Source organism: Copadichromis virginalis, linkage group LG12, assembly GCF_057382275.1.
Source record: "Copadichromis virginalis isolate Kocher_CV1m ecotype Utaka linkage group LG12, C_Virginalis_male_GT1.1, whole genome shotgun sequence".
Taxonomy (NCBI): Eukaryota; Metazoa; Chordata; class Actinopteri; order Cichliformes; family Cichlidae; genus Copadichromis; species Copadichromis virginalis.
In genome coordinates, this window is record NC_140629.1 from 37,958,671 (window position 1) to 37,979,826 (window position 21,156).

At 43.2% G+C, this 21,156-nt stretch overlaps 1 protein-coding gene across 6 annotated transcripts in view; it reads right to left on the reverse strand.

Annotated features, from left to right (window-relative positions):
* rusc2 (RUN and SH3 domain containing 2) overlaps nt 1-21,156 on the reverse strand; it is a 44,116-nt gene that overhangs the window by 10,414 nt on the left and 12,546 nt on the right. For 2 of the 6 annotated variants that reach the window (XM_085476417.1, XM_085476419.1), the window contains 5 exons: nt 10,721-12,483; nt 9,060-9,603; nt 1,209-1,898; nt 543-719; nt 214-387 (listed from right to left, as the gene is read on the reverse strand). In XM_085476417.1, the coding sequence (XP_085332543.1) occupies nt 214-387; nt 543-719; nt 1,209-1,898; nt 9,060-9,603; nt 10,721-12,289 (3,154 nt within the window). In that variant the 5' untranslated portion in view covers nt 12,290-12,483. The remainder of the gene's footprint in view (nt 1-213; nt 388-542; nt 720-1,208; nt 1,899-9,059; nt 9,604-10,720; nt 12,484-21,156) is intronic. The other 4 variants (XM_085476421.1, XM_085476420.1, XM_085476423.1 and 1 more) reach the window with 4 other exon arrangements.

Genomic DNA, 21,156 nt, shown 5'->3' on the forward strand with positions numbered 1-21,156 from the left:
CAACACCATCACACTTTCTTAGAATAAAGACCCGCTTGTTGGTGTGTGTGGAGAACGGTAAGCAGTAACCCTAAACCTAACCATAACCTAATTAAACATTAAAACCACATTTGGAGTCAAAAATTCCTTCAAATTTGTGGGGACTGGGGTTTTGGTCCCCACAAAGATAGGAATACACACACATAGGCATGCACACACACACAGAACCCCCACCTCTCTTCTGCGTCAGGTCAACAGAGATGTGAGACTGCGAGGACGAGCACAAAGAGGAGGAGGTGGAGGCGTCCGGGGAGAGGCAGAACTCCTCAGGCGGCTTCTCTGTCAGGGAAAAGTAGTCGGACAGGAAGTCGCTGTAGCTCTGCTGCAGCTTAGCTGATTGGCCCACTGCTGAGACACACACCAAGTCACTATTAGAGGCATTGAGGTAAGGAGCACACTTATATGAGCCTACTAATACTGCCAGTACTTAAAATATCTGAGTCTATTGTTTAAATATTTGATATTCTTGCAGGTCTCAACAGTGCCAAGAGATTTTTGAGCACCGTTGAGTCGTCCCAGCTTGTGGCCAGAGGGGACCGAAGGGAAATCAAAAACGTTGCGTCTGGCAGGTCGCGGCCCCAATCCAGCAGAAGCATGGCACCCCGACACCCTCTCCACTCCCAGAGGGTTTCGACGGCGGTACTCCCTCCATTTGAGAGCCTGAGGCGAGAGGTGGTGCGCTGTTGTGGGACGGGAGGTGTTAGGGTTGCGATAAAGGGGTCGGATTAGGGTTTGTTGATGAGACAGATGGAAATGATACGCAGGAACAAAGCAGATGAAGATGGGCGTGTGGAAAAGGTGAAGGGAGGACAGGAAAACGTTTAAGGTCATGCATGAAGGGAGAGAAGAAAGAGAAAAAGAGAACAGTAAGAATCTACAGGAGCTTCTTTTTGACAGTAAGTCAACAGAACTTTAATTCAATGCAGATTTTATAAACCAACCGCATCAGGACAAAACCTGCTGAGCGATTCTGTAGCAAAGGGCTGACAGTTAAAAGAAGGAAAATGTAAAGGCATGAGAGACGACGAGGGGAAGATGGCCTCAGTCAAAGTGAAAGCAAAGTGTGAACAGTGAAAAAAAACTGTTCACCTATTTTAAAACAGCATTTTCTCATCAGGGATTTAATGAATAGTTTTTAACGGAAACGTGAGATTTATTTATGGGCGTACCATTATGTGTCCTGGCTGCGTGCCCTTTGTTGCCCTCCTCGTGCTTTGCAGAGTCGAGGCAGCCCAGTGGGCTCAGAGTGTCACTGTGAAGCGCTGGTAAGCCAGGCAGCCCTCCACGGCGGAAACAGTGTCCCTGCACTGCTGGCAGCATTGGTGGCACCGCCCCTCTCTTCAGCCCCAGTGATGAAGGAGGAGGAGTAGGGGGTAACGGCGCTGATGCCCCCGCCTGTTTTATTGTGGGCGGGGTCTGCAGGGGGCCGAGGCCGGCTGAAAGGGGGCAGGAGAGGCTGTGCGTTGGCTTAGGGCTGGGGGTGCAGGTGGAGCAGGTCCCGGAGCTGGGTGCTCCCTGGAGTCGGACCGGGGAGTAACTCCCAAGAGGCGAGGGCCTAACCGATCCAGGAGGAGGAGCCGTTGTGATGAGAGAACCCTGGAAGCTGTGGACTTTCTCAGCTGCGTCGTCGCCGTCCTCCCCGACTGGACCTCCAGACCCAGAGCCTGAGCCCAAGCTGGAGCGGGCCTGCATGCTAGAGATGTAGCCTGTGAGCAGGGGCGCCAGGGGCTTGGGCTGGGGGGCTTTAGCTGCAAACTGGTGGTGGAAGGTAAAGGGCTGGATGGGAAGGGTCGTGGGCCGCTGGTCCTTGCTGTAGCGGACCACTGCTGAGCGGCTGTCTGCAGAACTGGAGAGACCACCTAGAAGAGCCCAAACACAAACTGCTTAGTTCTACTTTGCCACAAGTTTAACAGTACAAACCTGCTCTGACAGCAACAACAAACAAAGATATAAAAAGTCCTGACTCAAAACTGCAACTGAGGACTGTTAATGTACTGAATATATCCAGGAGTGTCACTATGTGTGTCTGTGGGTGTGCGCGCTTCACCGTTAATCCAGCCTGCTTCATATTTGTCGGCTGTATTGTTGAGTAAATGCGGTGCCAAGTTTGAGGTATTTTGATGGAATGCTTTTCATGTTTTTGTGCCTACTGTCTTTCCTCGGGGCAGACGAAAAGCTCTTCTTCTTAGATTATCACAACTAGCAGCAGCTCTGTCAACTCCCTGCATGTGAGACGTTCAGGGGACATATTTGAAATGCAGAAACAGAACCCTAACCCCGTCCACAAGTGAAGCATTTGCAATAATGAGCTGTCAGTGCTGCAGCTGCATAGCCAAGTGTTTAATGTGTTTACCAAGATGTCACAAATGCATCTTTTACTCCCATTTATATTCTCTTTGACCTCTTCTCTGAAAGCTGAGACAAGCTGACCTCAGTACAAATGTGTGTTGCAAATATTTATTTCCACTGTGGATTCCCTTTTGCTGATTATTTGATTTCTCGGTTAATAATTTAGGAAATAAAATAGGATTATCACAGACTCCTCCAAATTCCTCACACTGTCCAATCAACAGGCTAAAGCTAAAAGTCAATACATTTATAAAGACTCAAACACCACACATATTCACAGCTCAGATACTCAAACAAATAAATAAAGAAATGAAATAAAATCAGTACAGGCCGGCGTAGAAACTCATGAACCTGCAGGTCATCGCAGCTCAAGACTGCACAAACAGAAAGGTTAGAAGTGAAACCACAACACACAGCAGAAAACTGCCCGGTCATAAACCTCAACCGCTCTTATCACAGAGAACCACACTGCTATTCACAGGCCCACATGCCCACACACACTCACTCACTCACACAGACACACAAAGACAAACACACACATGCAGACTAAACCTGGGAAAGTCAGGAGACACAGCAGCGAGGAGAAGCCTTTGTCTGCAGTGTGTGTGTTTGTGTGTGTGCTCCTAGATCCAGCGCACTGGGTGACAGACAGTGACGTGTGACGTCAGCGGGGTTGCGCAAGCTGTTTGTCGCCCAACGGCCGGCCCACCAGTGCCACCTGACCCGAGTGCAGTAGCTGTTTCTCAGCCACAGAGGGCGACAACAAGCTGCTGTGGAAAGCGGGGGGAAGGGAGGGCGGAGTGAGAGGAATACACACCCAGCAGGACTCAGCTCCCACTGGGATGGAGAAGAGAAGCCCTCATTCTCCGACTCTGGATCTGCTCTGTCATCCTTCTAATTGGACTCATTTCTTTTCTCGCTAACTGGCCTCTCCCAACTTCATTCTTCTTCCTCTCTGCCTGTTTTTCTCTTCAGCTCTTCTCCTGTTTCACAGATGAATCCATTAGACAGCCGAAGCTTTTCCTTTGCAGCTCTCTGCTTTATGTTAGCATCATTAGTGAGCAAGCTGTCTCCCAGAGGCTTTTACTGAAGCCTGTACTGTACTGCGGTGAAACAACACAGCTGACTGAAGTGAAGTCTAATGAATAATATATGTGCTGAGATTCTGCACAGCCTTTCATTACAGCCTTAAATTATCACGGCCTTTATAGACACAACGTTACAAACTAAGGGAGGAACGTGCCTCTATTCTTTGGGATGATCCTTTACCAAATTTCCCCTCGCCTTCTAAATTATCAATAAATCCTCGGTTTCACTTCCCAGCTGAAGGGCTTAAAGACGTGAAATACAGTCTGTTTCAATCACTACTTTCATCTATACTCAGTAAATCTGGTGAGGTGACGTGTTCTAGGTTGTTCCTGCAGGTAGAAGGAAAGAAATACAACCTTTCCGTTTTGTGCATAAAAGTCTACAAGGACTATTTTAATTATACCCTCAAGTAAAGACAATATTCATTATTGTGATTTAGCTGTAACGTAACAGAAAAATCAGCTGTTAGATGATCTTCCGGTGTTGAATGCTCTAATGTAAAAATGTAGTTGAAGTGCGGCCCACAGGCTGGTTGTAGCACGCCGTATGTTTTCATGTATTATGGCGCAGCAGAGCAGGACGAAACCCAGAGAGCATTTCTCTTTAATTCCAAGAAACCTTGTTAAACACTCAGCCGAAGGCAGAAGTCTGTTTGTAATTATTAAAAGATCATACAAGTCCAAATTAAAAAGATTTTTTTATGTTCCTCAAATGATGTTCGGATGACCCAGTTTTCCACTAGCACTTGAATGCAGCATACATTTGTGAATCTGTGTGAAAAGTGCCTCAAAACTGCGCATGCACAAACGGAAGCTCATCATTTAACAATCAAACCTCAAACGTTTGTGCATCATTACTACAGGTACTGATCACTGAAGGTTTCCAAATATGTTTTTGTAACGCGTCTTCAAACGTGTGTAGATCAGAGCACATATTTGTGAATACCCACAAATCACACACATCTGTGACACATTTGAGGCTGATTTCTCTCCGTACGCCAGCCGGTCTACAACTATAAAAGGCGACAGCTGGGGCTTCCTGGGATATCACTCTCCCAGTGCTCTTTACCCTCCTTGGTCTTATTCCACAGGAATCCCAAGCATGTGTTTGTGTATTTACCTAAGCAGACAAACAGCGAGCAGCTGAGACTGAGCTGACGACGGTCACTGTTCTTATATGTACAGAAACTGATGGGTTAGTGACTTAATTCATAGAAATAAGTTATCTTGCACAGTTTAAAAGTACCTGAAACCCTAACGAGTCAGAGTTAGTGGCTGAAAACTTTCTGATTTTACTTAAATCCATCCATCCACCTCAGTCCAACACTGTATTTGTGCTACTCTTTGACAATAATCTTTATTTTAACATTAAATTACCAAGTACAGACAGTTATCTAATGCACAGTCTATCCATTTAGTGTACAGTACTGTACAAAAGTCTTGGCCCATCCCTCATTTTACTTTTTTTGCTTCCAAGGACACTCGTGATCTTTTAAAAATGAGCATTAGCTCTCTGGGTTTTCTGCAGGTAGTTTTCTTTGGACATTCCACTTCTATTTCTCTAATTTTCAGTTAGTTTCTCTTTAGATTTTTTGTTTGTTAAGCTACTTAATGCTCATCTATGAATCATTCGAGCCTGAACCAGTGTTGTAATTGTATATTTAGTCACTTTATTGCAGAGGGCTGGTGTGACAGCAGAGGACGTTAGGTGTAGGATGAGCTGTTGTGGCGATCCCTAAAAGGAGGAGCTGAAAGAAGAAAAACCTTTAAGCACTTTGTTACTAACAGCCTGTTGCAAACACACATCATTTGACCACATTTCTCAGTTCAATCTAAAAAAATTGAAAAGTTAACACAGTCTGAAGTATTTTTGCACCAACAAGCTGATTCCCAAAAAGTTATTAGCTCTGAGAAACTGGCGTGTGGCGTGTCTTTACACAATCTGAAGAAACTGGACAAGAAGAGGACAAAAAAAGAAGAAGTGGCAGGCTTACAAGAAACTATCCGCAGCAGACGAACAGCATCTGAAAATCATGTCCTCAAGAAATAGGAAATAAATCCAGCAAAAACCTGAAACAGGACCTGAGAGATGCATCTGGCCCTTGAGCGTCGATCCATCTACTGTTCACTGAAGCCTCCTCAGAAATGGTCTCAGTGAAAGGATGGCTGTCAAGAAGCCGTTCTTAAGGAAGGCAAACTGGAAGAAAAGGCTGAGGTAAGAACTGGACTGAAAACCAGTGGCAACAGGTTGTACGGACCCAAAGGGCAGGTCAAAGCATACCTGGAGAGAAAACCACAAAACAGAACACTGGGACCGGACGTCAACATTACTGAAGCCGTGTCACGACAGAGAGCAGAGCAAAAAACAGCCGACATCCAAAGAAGAGCTCCGAATGTCCTTCAAGAAGCTTGGAGAGCTACTCCTGAACTTGCCCGAGAGAGAATAAACGTGGTCATACCAAATATTGACTTTCAAGCTTGTTAGAATTGTACAAACTCTATTTTTGTCTTGATGCTGTATTTCCATGCATCTTATATCTGCACCCGTTTCTTTTTATCCCTGCAAAATATACAGGAATGAGGGTTGGCTGAAAACTTTTCCATAATGCGATATGTTAACGGCTTTACTCTCCTTTATTTTCATTCACAGATGCAGATGTTTCAACTTCAAATGATTTCTGTCCACCTAATTGTACAGTACAGAGTGCTTTCATTGATTCCAAATCCATCTTTTTTTTTTTAATTCCTGATTTAGTCTGCAAGAATTACGCCTAAAACTCCACGTGTACTTGTAACAACCAGCATACTGTGCTAAATACATCCAAATTAAGCAAAATTGATCTGTTTTCAGGCACAAACAAAGGCAAAACAGGATTGTGCAGGAGTACAGTGACATCTTAGTCATAAGTGACTAAGGTTGGCTGAGAAGGTGATGTGGGTACCATTTCAAGTTCAACAAGCCAAAAAACACTTGACACCAGTAGAAACTCCTCCGTCAGATTCCTCACATCTCTCAATTCTGGAAAATAATCCAGTGCTACAGATGGAGGTTTGTGTTGAGGTTTCTGAGAATAACTGATCTGTTAAGCCAAATGAAAGGGAGCTGAAAGGCATCACATTCAAACACAAACTTCATTAGAAGTTTCAGAAATAGAATTGATTGAGAGCGATGACACAGAGGTTTCTATCTACGAGCACTTGTTTTAGGAAGGATGGCACAAACATGCACGGATATGCAAATATACAAGCCACACACACACAGCTCAGCAAGCTGATGCAGAGCTCTGTGGGGGGCGGGTGTTTCACTGCATCTATCTCTCCTCTCTCACCTGTTTGTTATTCTGAGCACGCTTGGCCCACTTCAACCCTTCATTCCATCTAAAGCAGCGCGCGCGCGCGCGCGCACGCACACACACACACACACACACACACACACACACACACACCTCAGAATCTCAATAACCCTAAACCTAACCATAACCTAATAACAACCCTGACAACACCTTTAAGCCTCAAAAATGCCTTTAAACCCCATAAGTGACTGTTGCTTCTCCACAAGTATAGTAAGATGCCAATTTTCTGTCCTCACAAAGATGTCTGAACATGCACGCACGCACACACACACACGCACACACGCACACACGCACACACGCACACACACACACACACACACCCCCTCCCCCCAAAAAAAGTGAAAAAACACGGCCGAACAAAATGCCTGTCCACACCTGAGGGATATTACCTCAACATTTGTTCACATTTGATGATCTGCTGTTTAAAGTAAGTCTATAAAGTATGTAAAAATGTCAGCATATTTACAATTGAATGAAAGGTTTTAACTGTTTCTGATTTTTAAAACAACTTTCTTTCTTTCCCTTATAACGAACTCACAGTCAGGGCTTGATCACATGATTCATACCTTCGTGATGCTGCTATTGGCTCAGGGTGCAGGGGGAACTTCCCAAACATGTTGCGTTTATATGTCATTATTGCGTGACATCAGCTTTTATCAAACCAAATACTTTCCACTGGAGTTTGCAGAGCCCAGATTAGTTCAAAGTAGGGCTGCTCGATTATGGCAAAAATGATAATCACGATTATTTTCACTGAAATTGAGATCTCGATTATTTGACGATATTTATTTAACCCTTTAAGACCTACCATAGAACCAAGTCCACCAGAGCTTATATTATTTTTTTACATGCTGTAGTGCCATTTGTGGGAGCATTTCAAGTTGCTATACAACTGTTATAGCCCATATTTTAATAATATGTCTGCATTAAGTCCATAGTAACTACATTAATTGCAAAAAAGTGCAATAAACTACAAAAAAATTGAAAATCGTTTTTTTTTTTTTTTTTTTTTTTTTTTTTTTAAACACATACATTTCTACTTGGAGAAATTTAAGAGGTTTATCCCTCAAAACTTTACATACAAAAAAGTTGCAAAAAATAGTTTACAACAACAGGAAATTTATTTTGAGTGTCTTCATAGTTTTATTTTGGAGATACACCAATTTTTATATACTGCAGGAAAAACAAAAAAACAATCCTATGATGCAAATTTGCAAAGAAAACAGAAGGTGCATCAAAATAAACTATTTCCAGCAGTGCAATTCGAGTTCTAAGCATCCCAGAAACTATTCAGAAAAGTCAAACATGACCAGTATAGGCTTTTAAGGCCTACAAGTAAAAAACTACATTTCCGCGAAAATGACGTCACTTCCGGTTTCGGGGAGGAAATGGCCGACATGTGATAGTTCGCGCCGACGTCTGTTTCACTGTGGGAAGTGTTACGAACAGCTGATCGGATCGGCGAAGCGTGTTTCTGGAACATTATGTTTTTGTTCCTGCAAGCGCTTTTTATGCAATTTTTGCAAAGCTTTATGTGGAAGGAAACCGTGACCGAGGACAAGCTGATGGCATCAGATGTAAGTACAACTCCTCCGGTTTCACATGCAAAACAAATTATTGCGCTAGCTTACACGGTTCCGGTTCTACAGGGATTTAAAAATAGTTACACAAAACGGAGCGTGCTGCTCTGACCGGCTTCAATGACTTTAAAAAATAATATAAAATAGTGTGCAACACCACTGAAGTTTTTTTTTTTTTTTAAACTCTTTTCAACCAACGGCAGTCACTCTCCTCTCCAAATAATTTCTGCTTAGCTTTCCACGCTTCCCTCGGGTCCTCTTAATCAGCGGTCTCCACCCTTTTTTGCGCCACGGACCGGTTTATGCCCGACAATATTTTCACGAACCGGCCTTTAAGGTGTCGCGGATAAATGAAGGAGGGGCTAATAATCGGCTCAGTCATTTTTAATGATCGTTGAAAGCCCAGATCGTAATCGTGATTAAAATTCGATTAATTGAGCAGCCCTAGTTCAAAGGAAACTATGTATCTTCCATTCATTAGGTAGACAGAAGGAGAACAAATGAATGCTAATGTGCTCGAGGCGGATATGTAGATGGGAAATTCTCTAAGTGTAAAAACTGTCAGTTTAAGCTCCTCTGTCCCTTTGCAACCTAAATGAAGGAATAAATGAGGTTTACACTGTTGTTGTGCAGTGTAAGAGGTGGTGTACCTTCTGCCTTGGCCCGGGTTTCTCTCCCCCCTTCCAGGTGTCGCTCTATGCTGCCTTGACTGTAACATCTGGTAAAGGGCACAGGCGACAGGGCCTGACTGTCAGCCTCGACACGCTGCTCCAGGATCGGAGAAAAGTCCACTGAGGAGTGCGAGTGAGAGGAGACGGCGTCTGAAACAGCCTTCACCGAGGGCGATCCACCCGCTCCTCCATTTCTTCGTTTGCTTCTAGCTATCTCTGCGAAGGAGGTGACCCTCGGAGGAGGAGGTGGGGTCGCGGCAGCGCCCTCGCTGAGCCGGACGGGGCAGCTCAGCATCCGCTCCAGCGAGCCGAGCCGTGGAGACGGAGACTTGTCCAGGTTGCGATCGTAGCTGCGAGAACGTGGACGGCTTCCTGCAGACGCTCCAATAACGCCCCGACCAGACAGAGGAGGAGAAATGTTGACATACACCTGGCCTTCAATCACAGGACCAGCTTTAGCTCCCTGCTGATTCTTCCTCTTCTCCTCATCCTCATCATTGTCATTATCATCATCATCATCCTGCTGAATAACGAGGAATATGAAAAGAAAAGACTGAAAGTTAAACTTTTTCCAAGAGATTATAAAATAAAACACATTACTAGCTGTGGTTAAGAGGTCAAATTAAAACCAAACCAAAGGCTTAAACTGACGAATCCAGATTTGCTTTGACACAGTGGCAGTGGCACTGTTACAGACTGATATTAATACCCTTCAGTCTACATAAGTGCTAAAATAATCCTCAGACATGAGCAGATAACTGCAGACGGTGGCTAGTGTCTAAAACGAGCCAGTGCCAGACTAATACCAGTGTTACTGCTATTTAAAGGTTTCACTGTTTCATTTTAATTTACAGTTTAGGAGCTCTTTATGTTTCTTCTCCCCATTTTGCCTTTTCTGTTGAGTCAGATGTAATTTCTGTCTCTGTTGTTGATTTGGTCTTGCTTCACTGACCAATTTAGTTTTAGCTACATAAATAACAACAACAGTCACCGCGAAGTGCTTCATATTATAAGTTCAAAGCCTTTACAACCCCAACAATCAGACGACCCCCTATGAACAAGCACTTTGGCGACAGTGGGAAGGAAAAACTTCCCTTTAACAGGAAGAAACCTCCAGCAGAACAAGACTGAGAAGGTGCAGCTATCTGCCACAACCAGTTGGAGGGGAGAGACAATTAATAAACATTACACCATAATCACTTGTTTGTGTAACGTAATTAAACTGACCTTTACTTAACTAAAAACATCAGACACAGATTCAGTGGAGGATAAATCAAAGACTAGATCTTTTACATTCGACTTGGATTATAGATTCTTTATCATCATAAATCCTTATTCACAGTTAAGTGCTGCAGTTATTCAGTAAATCAGTGTATTTACCTTTACACATAATAAATAGGAAAACAAAACTGTCACTGATCATATTCGATTATAATCATATTATATCAAATGGAACCCAATGTGACATTTTAGTTTTGTCAGTGTTACAATTTTACATCACAAAATAGCTGATGAACTTTGACCCTTTGGTCGCACTTCTAGTGGACTGCATTTCCACTCTCGTGTGGACCTTTGCATGCAGTGTATCCTGAAATGGATTAGGAACTGTTGAAACTACAGAGGCCGGATTCTCCACTCACCCTAGATGTCTCTCCCTCTTCATCCTCTTCCTCCACTCCTTCCTCGTAAGCTTGCTGCCTGAAGAGGAAGTACTCACTCGGCTGAGTCGGGGTGGGGCTGCCTTTGCTGTGTTCGTCTGAGCAACTGTGAACCGAGGAGCCCGCGGGACTCGGGGACGACTGCGACGAAAGGTCGCACGTGACCAGTTTGTAGTAGTTCTGGGTGGCGACGACCAGTCGTGCCTGACTCTGGAGACAAGAAGCGAGGTCGCCAGAGGACCCTGCGTGAGGAGGGTGGTAGGAGTTGCAGTTGGCATCGAGGTCAAGAGCCCCCTGGTGCTCCACTGAGCAGGAACAGGTGGAGGAAGAGGACAGGCGTGGTTCACGGATGAGAGGGAATGTGTTTCCAAGTTGTTGAGATAGGGGAGGTTCGGTTGGAGAAGTGTGAAGGTCCAAATAGAAAGCCCCTCCAGTTGAGTCTCGGTTTCCTGGTAGATCGGAAGCAGATGAGGTGCAGGAGTGGTCGGTGGAGCTGTTGAGGTTGGTGGGACCGGACACTGGTGGCTTCTCTGGGACGCTGTTGTTCATCTTGTTGTAGATGGCACTGAAGTTGACGAGCACACCATCGGAGCTGTTGCAGGAGGAGTCGCTGCCGTAGCCTTGCTGGCACTCTAAGAACGGCTCGGAGAACGCCTCGGGGAAGTGCCGAGGGTAATTCTGGGAGAGAGTACAGCAGGAGCAGTGCTGGGTGGAAGAGCTGGAAGAGTAGGAGCCTGTCTTGCTGCTTCTCCCACACCTCATCGGATGATCTTCGTCTTCTTCGTCGTCATCACCCCAATCTTGATCTCCGCAGTCCATCGACATGTTGGAGCCACTGCTTCCATGGCGCCGTTGACTGGCAAGTTCCAAAATTTCGAGGTCTTCTAGGTGGTTTGAAAGATCCGAGGCGCCACCTCTCAGGGACTCCCCACTACTTCCTCCCACTGAGCTGTGAAGGAGGAAGGGCTGGGGAGCAAAACCAAGGTCGTGCAAATGGAAGGAAGTCAAACCGTCACTGAGAGCAGAGTGAGCGTCACTGTGAAGGTGAAAGGAAGAGTCTTCAAGGTAACCACTGAGGTTGTCACCGTCATCTTCTTCCCCTTCGTCATCCTCGTCCTCTTCGGTATTCAGCAGAAAAGGATTTTGACGGAATGGATTCCTGTTCCTCGGTTTGGCTCTGGGTAATGTGTGCGCTGTAATCAGCTGGTCCTCCGAATTGCTCGAGGCAAATGATGAATCATCGCTGGCTGTGCTGCCGCCTCTCCCGCCTCTCCCGCCACCCTTTCTTTCTCTTCCTCCATTGTGGGAGGACCAGGAGCCACTAGAGGTCTGGATCAGGCTGCTGTAGAGGAGAGCTTCTCTCTGGAGGACGTCTCTCTCCGGAAGGGAAGTGGTGCGACTCAAGCCCAGGTTCTCTGGTGGGCTAAAAGGGTTGGTCCTCTTCATTGAGCTCCCGCAGCCACCCTGCCGCCTACTCGACACCTGACAGTGCACCAGGGGAATGTGGTGCACAATCAGCGTCTCACCAGACAGTTTAGGAGGGCTGTCCATGGCCTATGAGGAGCGAGGGAGGGACTGGAGCTGCAGCAGCTGAGCGAGGCCCTGTACGGGTGAGGGGGGGAGGCTGAAACGAGGTGTGTTGGCAGTTGTATTCACACTCTGTTTGCTGGGCCTCTCTCTGCAGGGCAGCCAGGGATTTGGAAGGAGAGGTCAGGGAAGTCTACACCATGGTCAGAGTGATACATCTGGAAAACACAAAGACAAAAGAAGTTAGGAAAGCAGGCAAATACACGCACGCGCACATGCACACACAGGGGTTGAGGCTACAAGGTTGTAAAAAAAAGCCAGTGAAACGGTGTTAGATAAAATCATAACTTATTAGACCACAAAAAAAAAAAAAAAAAAAAAAAAAAAGAGCTGGAAAAAAAAAGGCTGTTTTATTGGTGTCCTTGTTAAACATGGGACATCAGAGCAGAGTTTTCAGTTAGTAGGTAACATCAGAGGCAGTTAGGGTACCAGGACTTTGGTACCCTATGTACCGCAGCCAGCTGCATGCTTTTTACTAGCAGCTCCACCAATATTATGGTGATATTCTGTCCTCATATCCGACACCATCAAGATATCCACGGACAATCTGCCCAGGTATAATGTGATAAATCAACTTCTATTCCATAGATGTTTCTTCTTTCTTGAGCAATTTCTTGGCCGAATGGTTGAGATCAAATGGAAACCACAGCAATGAGCTTTCAGTTTGAGTAAAACAAACCGTTAAAATGTCCCTTTCAGTGTCTTGAGGCACAAATCTTCTCCTGCCCTTCACAAACTGCATTTCAGTTCTCTCAGATTAATGAATAAATAAACGACATATGGTTTTCTTAGCTGAAGACTTAGCTCTTACTGTTAGTGCGTTGTTACATCTTGCACAGAAGTTCAAAAAAAAAAAAAAATCACATATTTCTGTAAAGTTACCATATAGTATTTACAGCATACCATAATACTGTATACCATACAATATAAGTACAGTTAAAGTATTGAATGGCTTAAACCACAATCATTTACAAAAACCTCGTCCTTCAAGGAGCATCAGAGCTTTCATTAGCTTGTAATACACGGGATCAGCTAACCCCAAAGTCCCAAAACCAATCACTGTAAAGCCCCTCCAGGGAAAGCAATAACAAACCAGTGACTGAAGTTTTCCTTTCCCAAAGCAAACAAGAGTCTTGATGAACTCCCCATAACTGAAAATTTAGATTCTGTGTTTACTTTTAGTCTTTAATGGAAGCATCCACCCAGCAACAGGAGCATCCTAACACAGCTAACAGGGCTCACACTGTGTTTAAACTTTAATGTTCGAGTAATTTATGAAACAACAGGAACAGATGAGTGTGTTTATTTGTTCTCAAGCCACTTTTCTTCTAGTAAAGCCTAAACACACCTAGCTTCTTTTTTTGTTGCTAGCTTAACTAATGTTAGACATGAGAAAAATAGAGGACATAATGTAAGAACAAAGTCTGCTGCATGAAAACAGTGAGCACTGTGTAAAGCAGCTCTGTGTAAAGCAGCTCTGCAATGGTCTCTTTGTTTTGGGTTGGTTGAGCTCAGGGGTAGTTCCTGCATGTCTTGCTTTCTTCTCTTCAGCCTCCCTTCTGAGCAAATGTCTGTAGTCTGCAATTAGACCAGGAGTACTTAAGGCCAGAGGGAGGAGAGCCAGAGCGACTCTGCAGTCTGCTGCTGACTGCTAAATCCTGCTCAGTGAAGAGGAGGGTGTTTTTAATCATTTAACCTTCTTGACTTGCTCTTTTAGTGATCAGCTTCTAGGTTTTGCCGTCTCTTTCTTTTCACTGTGACAGAAGCTTGTCTGTCCCTTTCAGTTTAATAAGTAAAAATTAAACTTCTATTAGCAATTTTTTGTTTCTTCCCCACATGACAGACTTTCAGGAGAAGGTAACGGGAAACCAGAGCTGCATTACAAAAGGTCAAAAACCATGCACAGACGATCAAATTAATAGTCCTAATGTGGTTTTGTTACTCCAAAAACTCGACAGCATCCTCCACTGCAACCATACTTGTTGTTAAAATGTAGTAAAAAGAGAAATTAGAGTTCTGGAACTACAAAACACAATGCACAGTTGTTTCCACCAATGATCAGCGAGTCTCCCAAAACATTTAATAAACTGTAGTAATGTAAAGTAATCCTATTAAAACAGCTTCAGTAGCTGTAGAGAAACACATGCAGTGGAAACAGTGAGAGCCAGTAACACACCAAACAGCTGACTCTTAAACAGGACTATGATCTCATCCTTATTCACATCACACCCTAAATAACAGACACAGGATTGAGCCTTCATCCTTCTCTTGCCCCTCAAACGATCAAATCTCCACGAGGCCCTCACATCTTCTTGCTGTCAGATTGTATTTGTTGGTGCAAACACACATTTACCTAGCATGCAATTTATCTTCAAATAAGGAAAAAAATATTACTTTGCTTTTGTTTGCAGGTAAGTATGCACTACCTTGCACTCCATCAAGTCTGTCATTTTTCAATTACAGCCCAGCAGCGTTCGTGCTGATGAAACTTTATAGATAAAGGTGTCTTTATATGTCAATACATGTAACTCCCAAATTAGGTGTCGTTACAGAAAATTTACACAAAAATGATGTATTTCCTCATGCTATTCTCACCGCACTGAGGTGAATAAATACACTGAAAGTCATTTTTCCATCAGATTCCCACTTCCTCCCCAGAGGAAGTAAAATGCAGCTCTATTTGCAGTAACAACATTTCACACAGGCTTTAATGCTCTTTATCATTTCAGACGCTGGGAAGCTTCTCCATCATTTGTTTATAGGATTTTTCTACTCAAGTTATGTAGAAATGCTTCATAAACCACCTTTCTATCCTTTGTGTAGTCCAGACTGATATGTACTGTACGCAATCTCAGATTAAGTGCGCCTGTGACTAAAAAAGTGGGAAATCAGATCTGAAGATAAAAGCAAAAGCCACATTTTAGCATATTGGAAAGCTGCACTGCTAACAGTTGCATGGATAAGAAGATGAAGATATAAATGCTGGTGAGAGCGTCACGATCACGATGGAGGCAAAGACACACAGCAGCTCTACAGCTACGTGTTCGCACTGTGCGACAGGTTTACTTGGTGGCACTGCAATAACTGTGATGCTTCTCTTGATATCTGACCTTTTAAACAGAGGTATTTGCTGTCGGGATGGACTCGGATTTCACCTCAAGTGGAGCTCAACCTATTTATCTCAAAGCTGTGAACAAAGAAGTGATGGGTTCCCACTAACCTGTGCTGCAGGTATAAATCATGACATTTTCTGACTTTTCTTTTTTAGTATCTTGAACTTTTTTTTTCCCTCTGCCCGTTCTGTTGGTTTTTGTCTTTTGCCCTTCTCCCCCGTCCCTCTTCTCAGCTGTTTCTCTTTCCCTCTTTCTTTCTCCCCTTCTTTCCCCCAGTCAAGTCTGTCCCGTATTCAGTAAGTGAAAATAAAATAAACAATAAAAGGTGAATCAAATGGACCATTACGGCAAGGCTGGGATGGTCAGTTTGGTAAAGTAAATCCGTTGGGCATCTTTCTTTGCCTTTAGACAACAATTCTGATGGCAAAAGAGCCAAACAGGACAGGCACAAAAAAAAAAAAAGTATCTTGAACTGATAAATTATAGCAGGAAGGAAACTATTGTTCGTCACGGTGTGAAAACCCCCCACAGTGAATGTGAACCTGCACCTGCCTGGGTGGAAGTTGTCTTTCATGTGATAGCGAAGGATGGAAAAGCCTTTAAATTCCTCCTGGATTAAACAGCAAAGTAAACAAACAACATGGACCAAGATCTGAGCCCACGTTCACCTCACTGCATTTAAAAATCACAGCGAGGATACTGAATCGAGTTATAATCGCAGACCATCAGAAGAAGCTGACTGACAGAAAATATAAACCATCGGTTGTTTGTTTAGGGCATCATTAATTAAAAATACCTGTTTTGTGACTACTTGCCATAAATTAATTGTAGCGACTGAAACAGAGAATAAGATGTTTCTTAGCTGCCGCTCTGAACCAAAGCCTAAACTAAACCATTACAGCACTAAAAATCGTCACAGCTTTTCATTTTATCATAAACAGTTTCATGTAATTTTCCTTTTCTTGACGGACTAATATAAGAACGATTTTCAATCGGCGTATCGTATGAAACACACTCATCATGCACTTTTATGTGCGTTTCAAACAGAAAAGTGCATTTTGTTTTGTTTGTGTGGTAAGAATCAGAAGCCTGACATCTCATTACTACTACGCTTAGCAACATGATGTCCTGTTGTTACATAACAGAGACGACACAAAGACACCTGACGCAACAAACCACCAAAGAATAAGTCTAATCTTCTTGCAGCGTATTCTCTTTAAGTGTTGAATACAAACGCTCATGTGGAACAGAAAGGTAAGTGAAGTATACAACATCATAGAATCTGCTCCTTTCTTCCGAGACTCCACATATCTCTGCATATAATATACGTATCAGGTCCAAGAAGCCTTCAATGTATCTGAGGCTGTCACTGGTTCCTGTTAGCAGAGTCACATTAATGACTCTATGCGCTGTTAAAGACTCCAGGCGAGGTTAGGGAAAGCCAGTTGGTTTTATGAGATAATCTGCAGGGTTAGGTAGGCGAGACTGTAATGTGTCTTCAGATTAGACAGCTGTCTCGTTCATATCACCTGTTGCTGTGAATTCTTGTGAAGATGATGAACTTTAGGAGAGCAGCCCATGTGAGTATTGATCTATTCATGTGAGGAATCTCTTTTCTACTCCTAAGAGTGTGAAAAAGACGGTGCCTGGACTTCTGCACGTGTGTGAAGACATTTCATCTCTCAAACAAGAAGCCTGTTCAGTTCTAAAAACAAAAAGATGGAGGGTCTCAGGTTTAGTTGGGGTTGTCTGCTTTGGAGGCGGGCGTTCATCATATAACAACAGGATTTCACTGCTGAAAGCAGCGGTGATGAAATATATCAGTCTTCTAAGCCTGGTTTTTCCCAGATTTCTTCCTGTTAAAAAGGGAGTTCTTCCTTCCCACTGTCGCCAACTTTGTGGGTTAATCTAGTCTCTGAACAAAACTAAACTCCTTTTACATACTGCTGAGTAGCTGAAGCAATAATTGTACTTCTATTACATTTTCTGTTTAATAATCTAAAAGGTGCAAAATAATTAGTAAAAACCGCCGTGTCCCTCTTTAGACTCACCCCTGCCTGCTGCAGCTGTTATTGATCGTCTGCAACTTGCAAGAAACCAGCAAAGATTGTGGTGAAATATATGAACTGCATGCAGACAGATTCTGTTTGGGTGGTGGTGAAATCACATTATTCTTCACGTTTAATTTGTGATAAACATAATTTGATTAAAGACACTTGTTGGACTTTCACCAGTGAGATTTTGATTGTAGCTTACTGTAGTTTTCACATCAGAGTTCATGCTAAGGAAAATAAAAGCTGCTCATTATCTTAAAACACTGAATAGCTACTTTTACGTGAGCTTAAAGAGCGTTTATATTTAACTGGTCAAAGGGGCCTCTGCCTGTTAAACCAAAAATAAAATCAAATAATAACCATTATCTATTGCTTTGCAACACAAACACACTTGGCCTCTCTGCTGTGTTCACCGGGGACTTTTCACACAACATCCTGGTTGTTGTTTATAACCGTCACCTCATGAGCCAGGTAACCGAGTGTGACATCATCTGCTTTGACTGTGCAAGATGACAGTCCACAGTCTCACTGCTTTCCTCGATCCTTTAGTGATTTTACAGATATCAATTTCTGAAAAACTGTGACAAATATGTTTCCTTTTGATGATTAATAAAGACAATCTGAGGATTAAAGTGTTTGCAGGGATGACTGATACTGACAAAACAGCTATGAGGAAAAACATTATGTCAAAGCATTTTTCACTACAAGCCACGTTTCACCTTTCATTCATACAGCAATTAATTTTTTGCAAATCCAATTTACTGTGGAAATTTGTTTTAAACTGACAGAATCAGTTAAAAGCAAATGATATAAAATTTCTTACATTAATTTAATGCATGTGTCTTTATGAAAATCATTTAAAAATTGAAGTATCAACAGCTAGGTTGTGAAGACATCTAGGCACAGACCCACAAGTTAAGCCTTTTTAAATCTACAGCGTGATATTTATGCTACATCAATCAGCAGCAATGAAACGGCGCTGTGTGACGCTTGTCTCAAAACTGCCTCTTAAGAGATTGACAAATGTATGCAGGCTGCCAAGCTATTCAGCTATTCAGGCACACGCAGAAATGACAGAGTGAACAGTGAATACGTCCAGTGAATGCCCATTATGCTGCATTAACCACCACATTTATCTTTTTGGCATTTCTATGGGGCACCCATACCCATGCAGTTACATAACTGCAACAGTTCCACCCCGACAAATATAAATAACGGTCCTACAAGTGAAAAAGTTAATCTAAAACTGATCAGCCTTTATGCAGCCTTTGCAACAAAGAGCACAATACAGTGCAGAGAAAGCTTCTGCACACTTTTCTTAAGAAAACATGCACAACCAGCCTCACACAAGCCAACAACAACAACAGCAGCAGCAGCAGCAGCATGACTGAATTCTGTGTTATTACCAGATTGCAGCACATCTGATCAGATAACGGGTTAAGAAGAACAAAGAGGCTGTGTTTGGCCAATCGAAATCCATTTCCCATGCAACATCAGAAACCCTAGCTACAATGCCACCCAATCAGAGCCCTGCTCCACGAGGGGCAGCATGAGAAAGTATTTCTTTTCTTCGTCTCTCTTTACTTCCAACACAATACCTGCTTACATAAGAACCTGAATTCATCCAGAAAGGTCGAGCTCTCTCAGGACGTCCTACTGTTGATGCTTAAACAGTCTAAACCCCGTTAAACCTGATGAGGAGACCAGAATATCATTCTGAAATCAGCAGCATCGGATTGTTAGTGTTTTTATTCACTCAACTAGTCTCCAAATCTGTCATGAGCCTGAAAATACACAAGACAAAATAAACACAGCACCTTCAGATTCACAGCATTTTATACCCACAGTGCTATTTTCCTATACTGTGCAGTGTTTTAGCATCATTTAGCTAAACGTTCCAACAGGTAAATTTGCTGACGAACATAGTTGCCTTTTAGTACTGAGACCTAACCAAAGTCCTGCAGCAGAGTAAACATAACTAAATGCCAAATCTGCTGAGGGCACCAAAGACTTCCTGTAACTTCATGATCATGTTTCAGTGTTCAGACTGGATAAAACTCAACAGCATCCCTGATATTTACTGTAATAAAATAGGAATTAAAGACAAGTCAAATAAATTGAATGGTGGCTTAAAGAAACAACTGCCCGCTTTGACAGTAACACTGTCACCGTGAGCTGTGTGGCAGGCAGTGGTTGGACCCACGCGCAGGACTCAAGACGGAATATTTAACTCAAGGCGACAGTTTTTATTCACCGGCAGCAAATGAAAAAGAAACACAAGACGAGCACTAGAAACAAAAAAACAACATTCAAACTAGGAAGGATGATCGAAACTAGGAGTTCATGACGTGGCGTGACATAACCTGACAAAACATGACGACTGAGGCAGGGGCGTAATTTCCAGGGGGGTTAGGGGAGTTATGACCCCCACAATAATCAGACACAGCCATTATAACCCCCCCAATAAAACGATGAATTATCTTGCATAAGTAGGCTGTTGATTTTCTTTACTCATTTCAGGTATTACGAGCTAAATAGCTGCATGTTTAATCATCTGGGAATTTACCCAGATTTATTTATTTAGACAGAGATCTTGATCCCCCCCCCCAATGTTCAGCACAAAGTTACACCCATGGACTGATGAATACACAACTAACGCAGAGGACACGACAACGGGCAGGGAAAAACACAGGGCTTAAATACATACTGGTGTAATCAGGGAATGGGAGACAGGAGGGAAACACTGCTGGGATAATGACGAGACACGGGGAGGCAGAACTGAAACCATAACCATGGGACAAGGACTACCAAAGTAAAACAGGAAACTAAGACGCAGACTAGACACTAAGACGTGGAAACACAGGAACTTGAACCGCAGAGATGATACAAAACAGAAACCACAACCCAAGGACTAAAGACGTAACATTAGCAGAAAACCATAATTATAGCTAGAATCACCAATAAACACAAAGCACTGAGTCCGTGACCCAGTACCGTGACAAACACTCAGGATCGTGTGAGGAAGGAGCTGTACTGCCGTATTTTTAGAGGTTTTTTCGCCATGAAACAGTTAATCAATAATGTGATAACGATGGAGAACAAAAAAAAGACGATTTTTGGTCTCTGACACTCTGATAACTACGGATTAGTAAAAGGTTCTTGTTAAAAAAAAATCAATTCCATTATTATCCTTCTCCACAACTACGTCGTTAATGGGTTCCTCTGAAAGCATTAACAGCATAGCTTAGATGCTAACTAGGGTGGGAAACTGACCTATTTATGAAACACGAGAGGAAAAGGAAAGCAAAGCTGTAACAAAGGACATCCTCCCTCTTAAATCATCGGGGCTGTACTTCCAGGAATGAGTCTAAGCCCAGGAGGGGTGCATCCGAGTGACGGCACACCCTCGACGGGCAGAGACAGCACAGCCAGACGCAACAGCAATTATGATGATGGATGAAGTCCACGCACAGCCAGACACATATTTATTGCAATAAAACACAAGCAGGTGACAACTTGTTTCAGTGAAGAAGTCAAGACAGACAACAGATTCAGGCAGATTCAGAAAAAATAATAAAACGTCGAATTTAAACTGGCCTGTATCAAAACTGCTTAAAAACGTAAAAACAAACTCAAATTCACATCTTTAGTATATATACACACA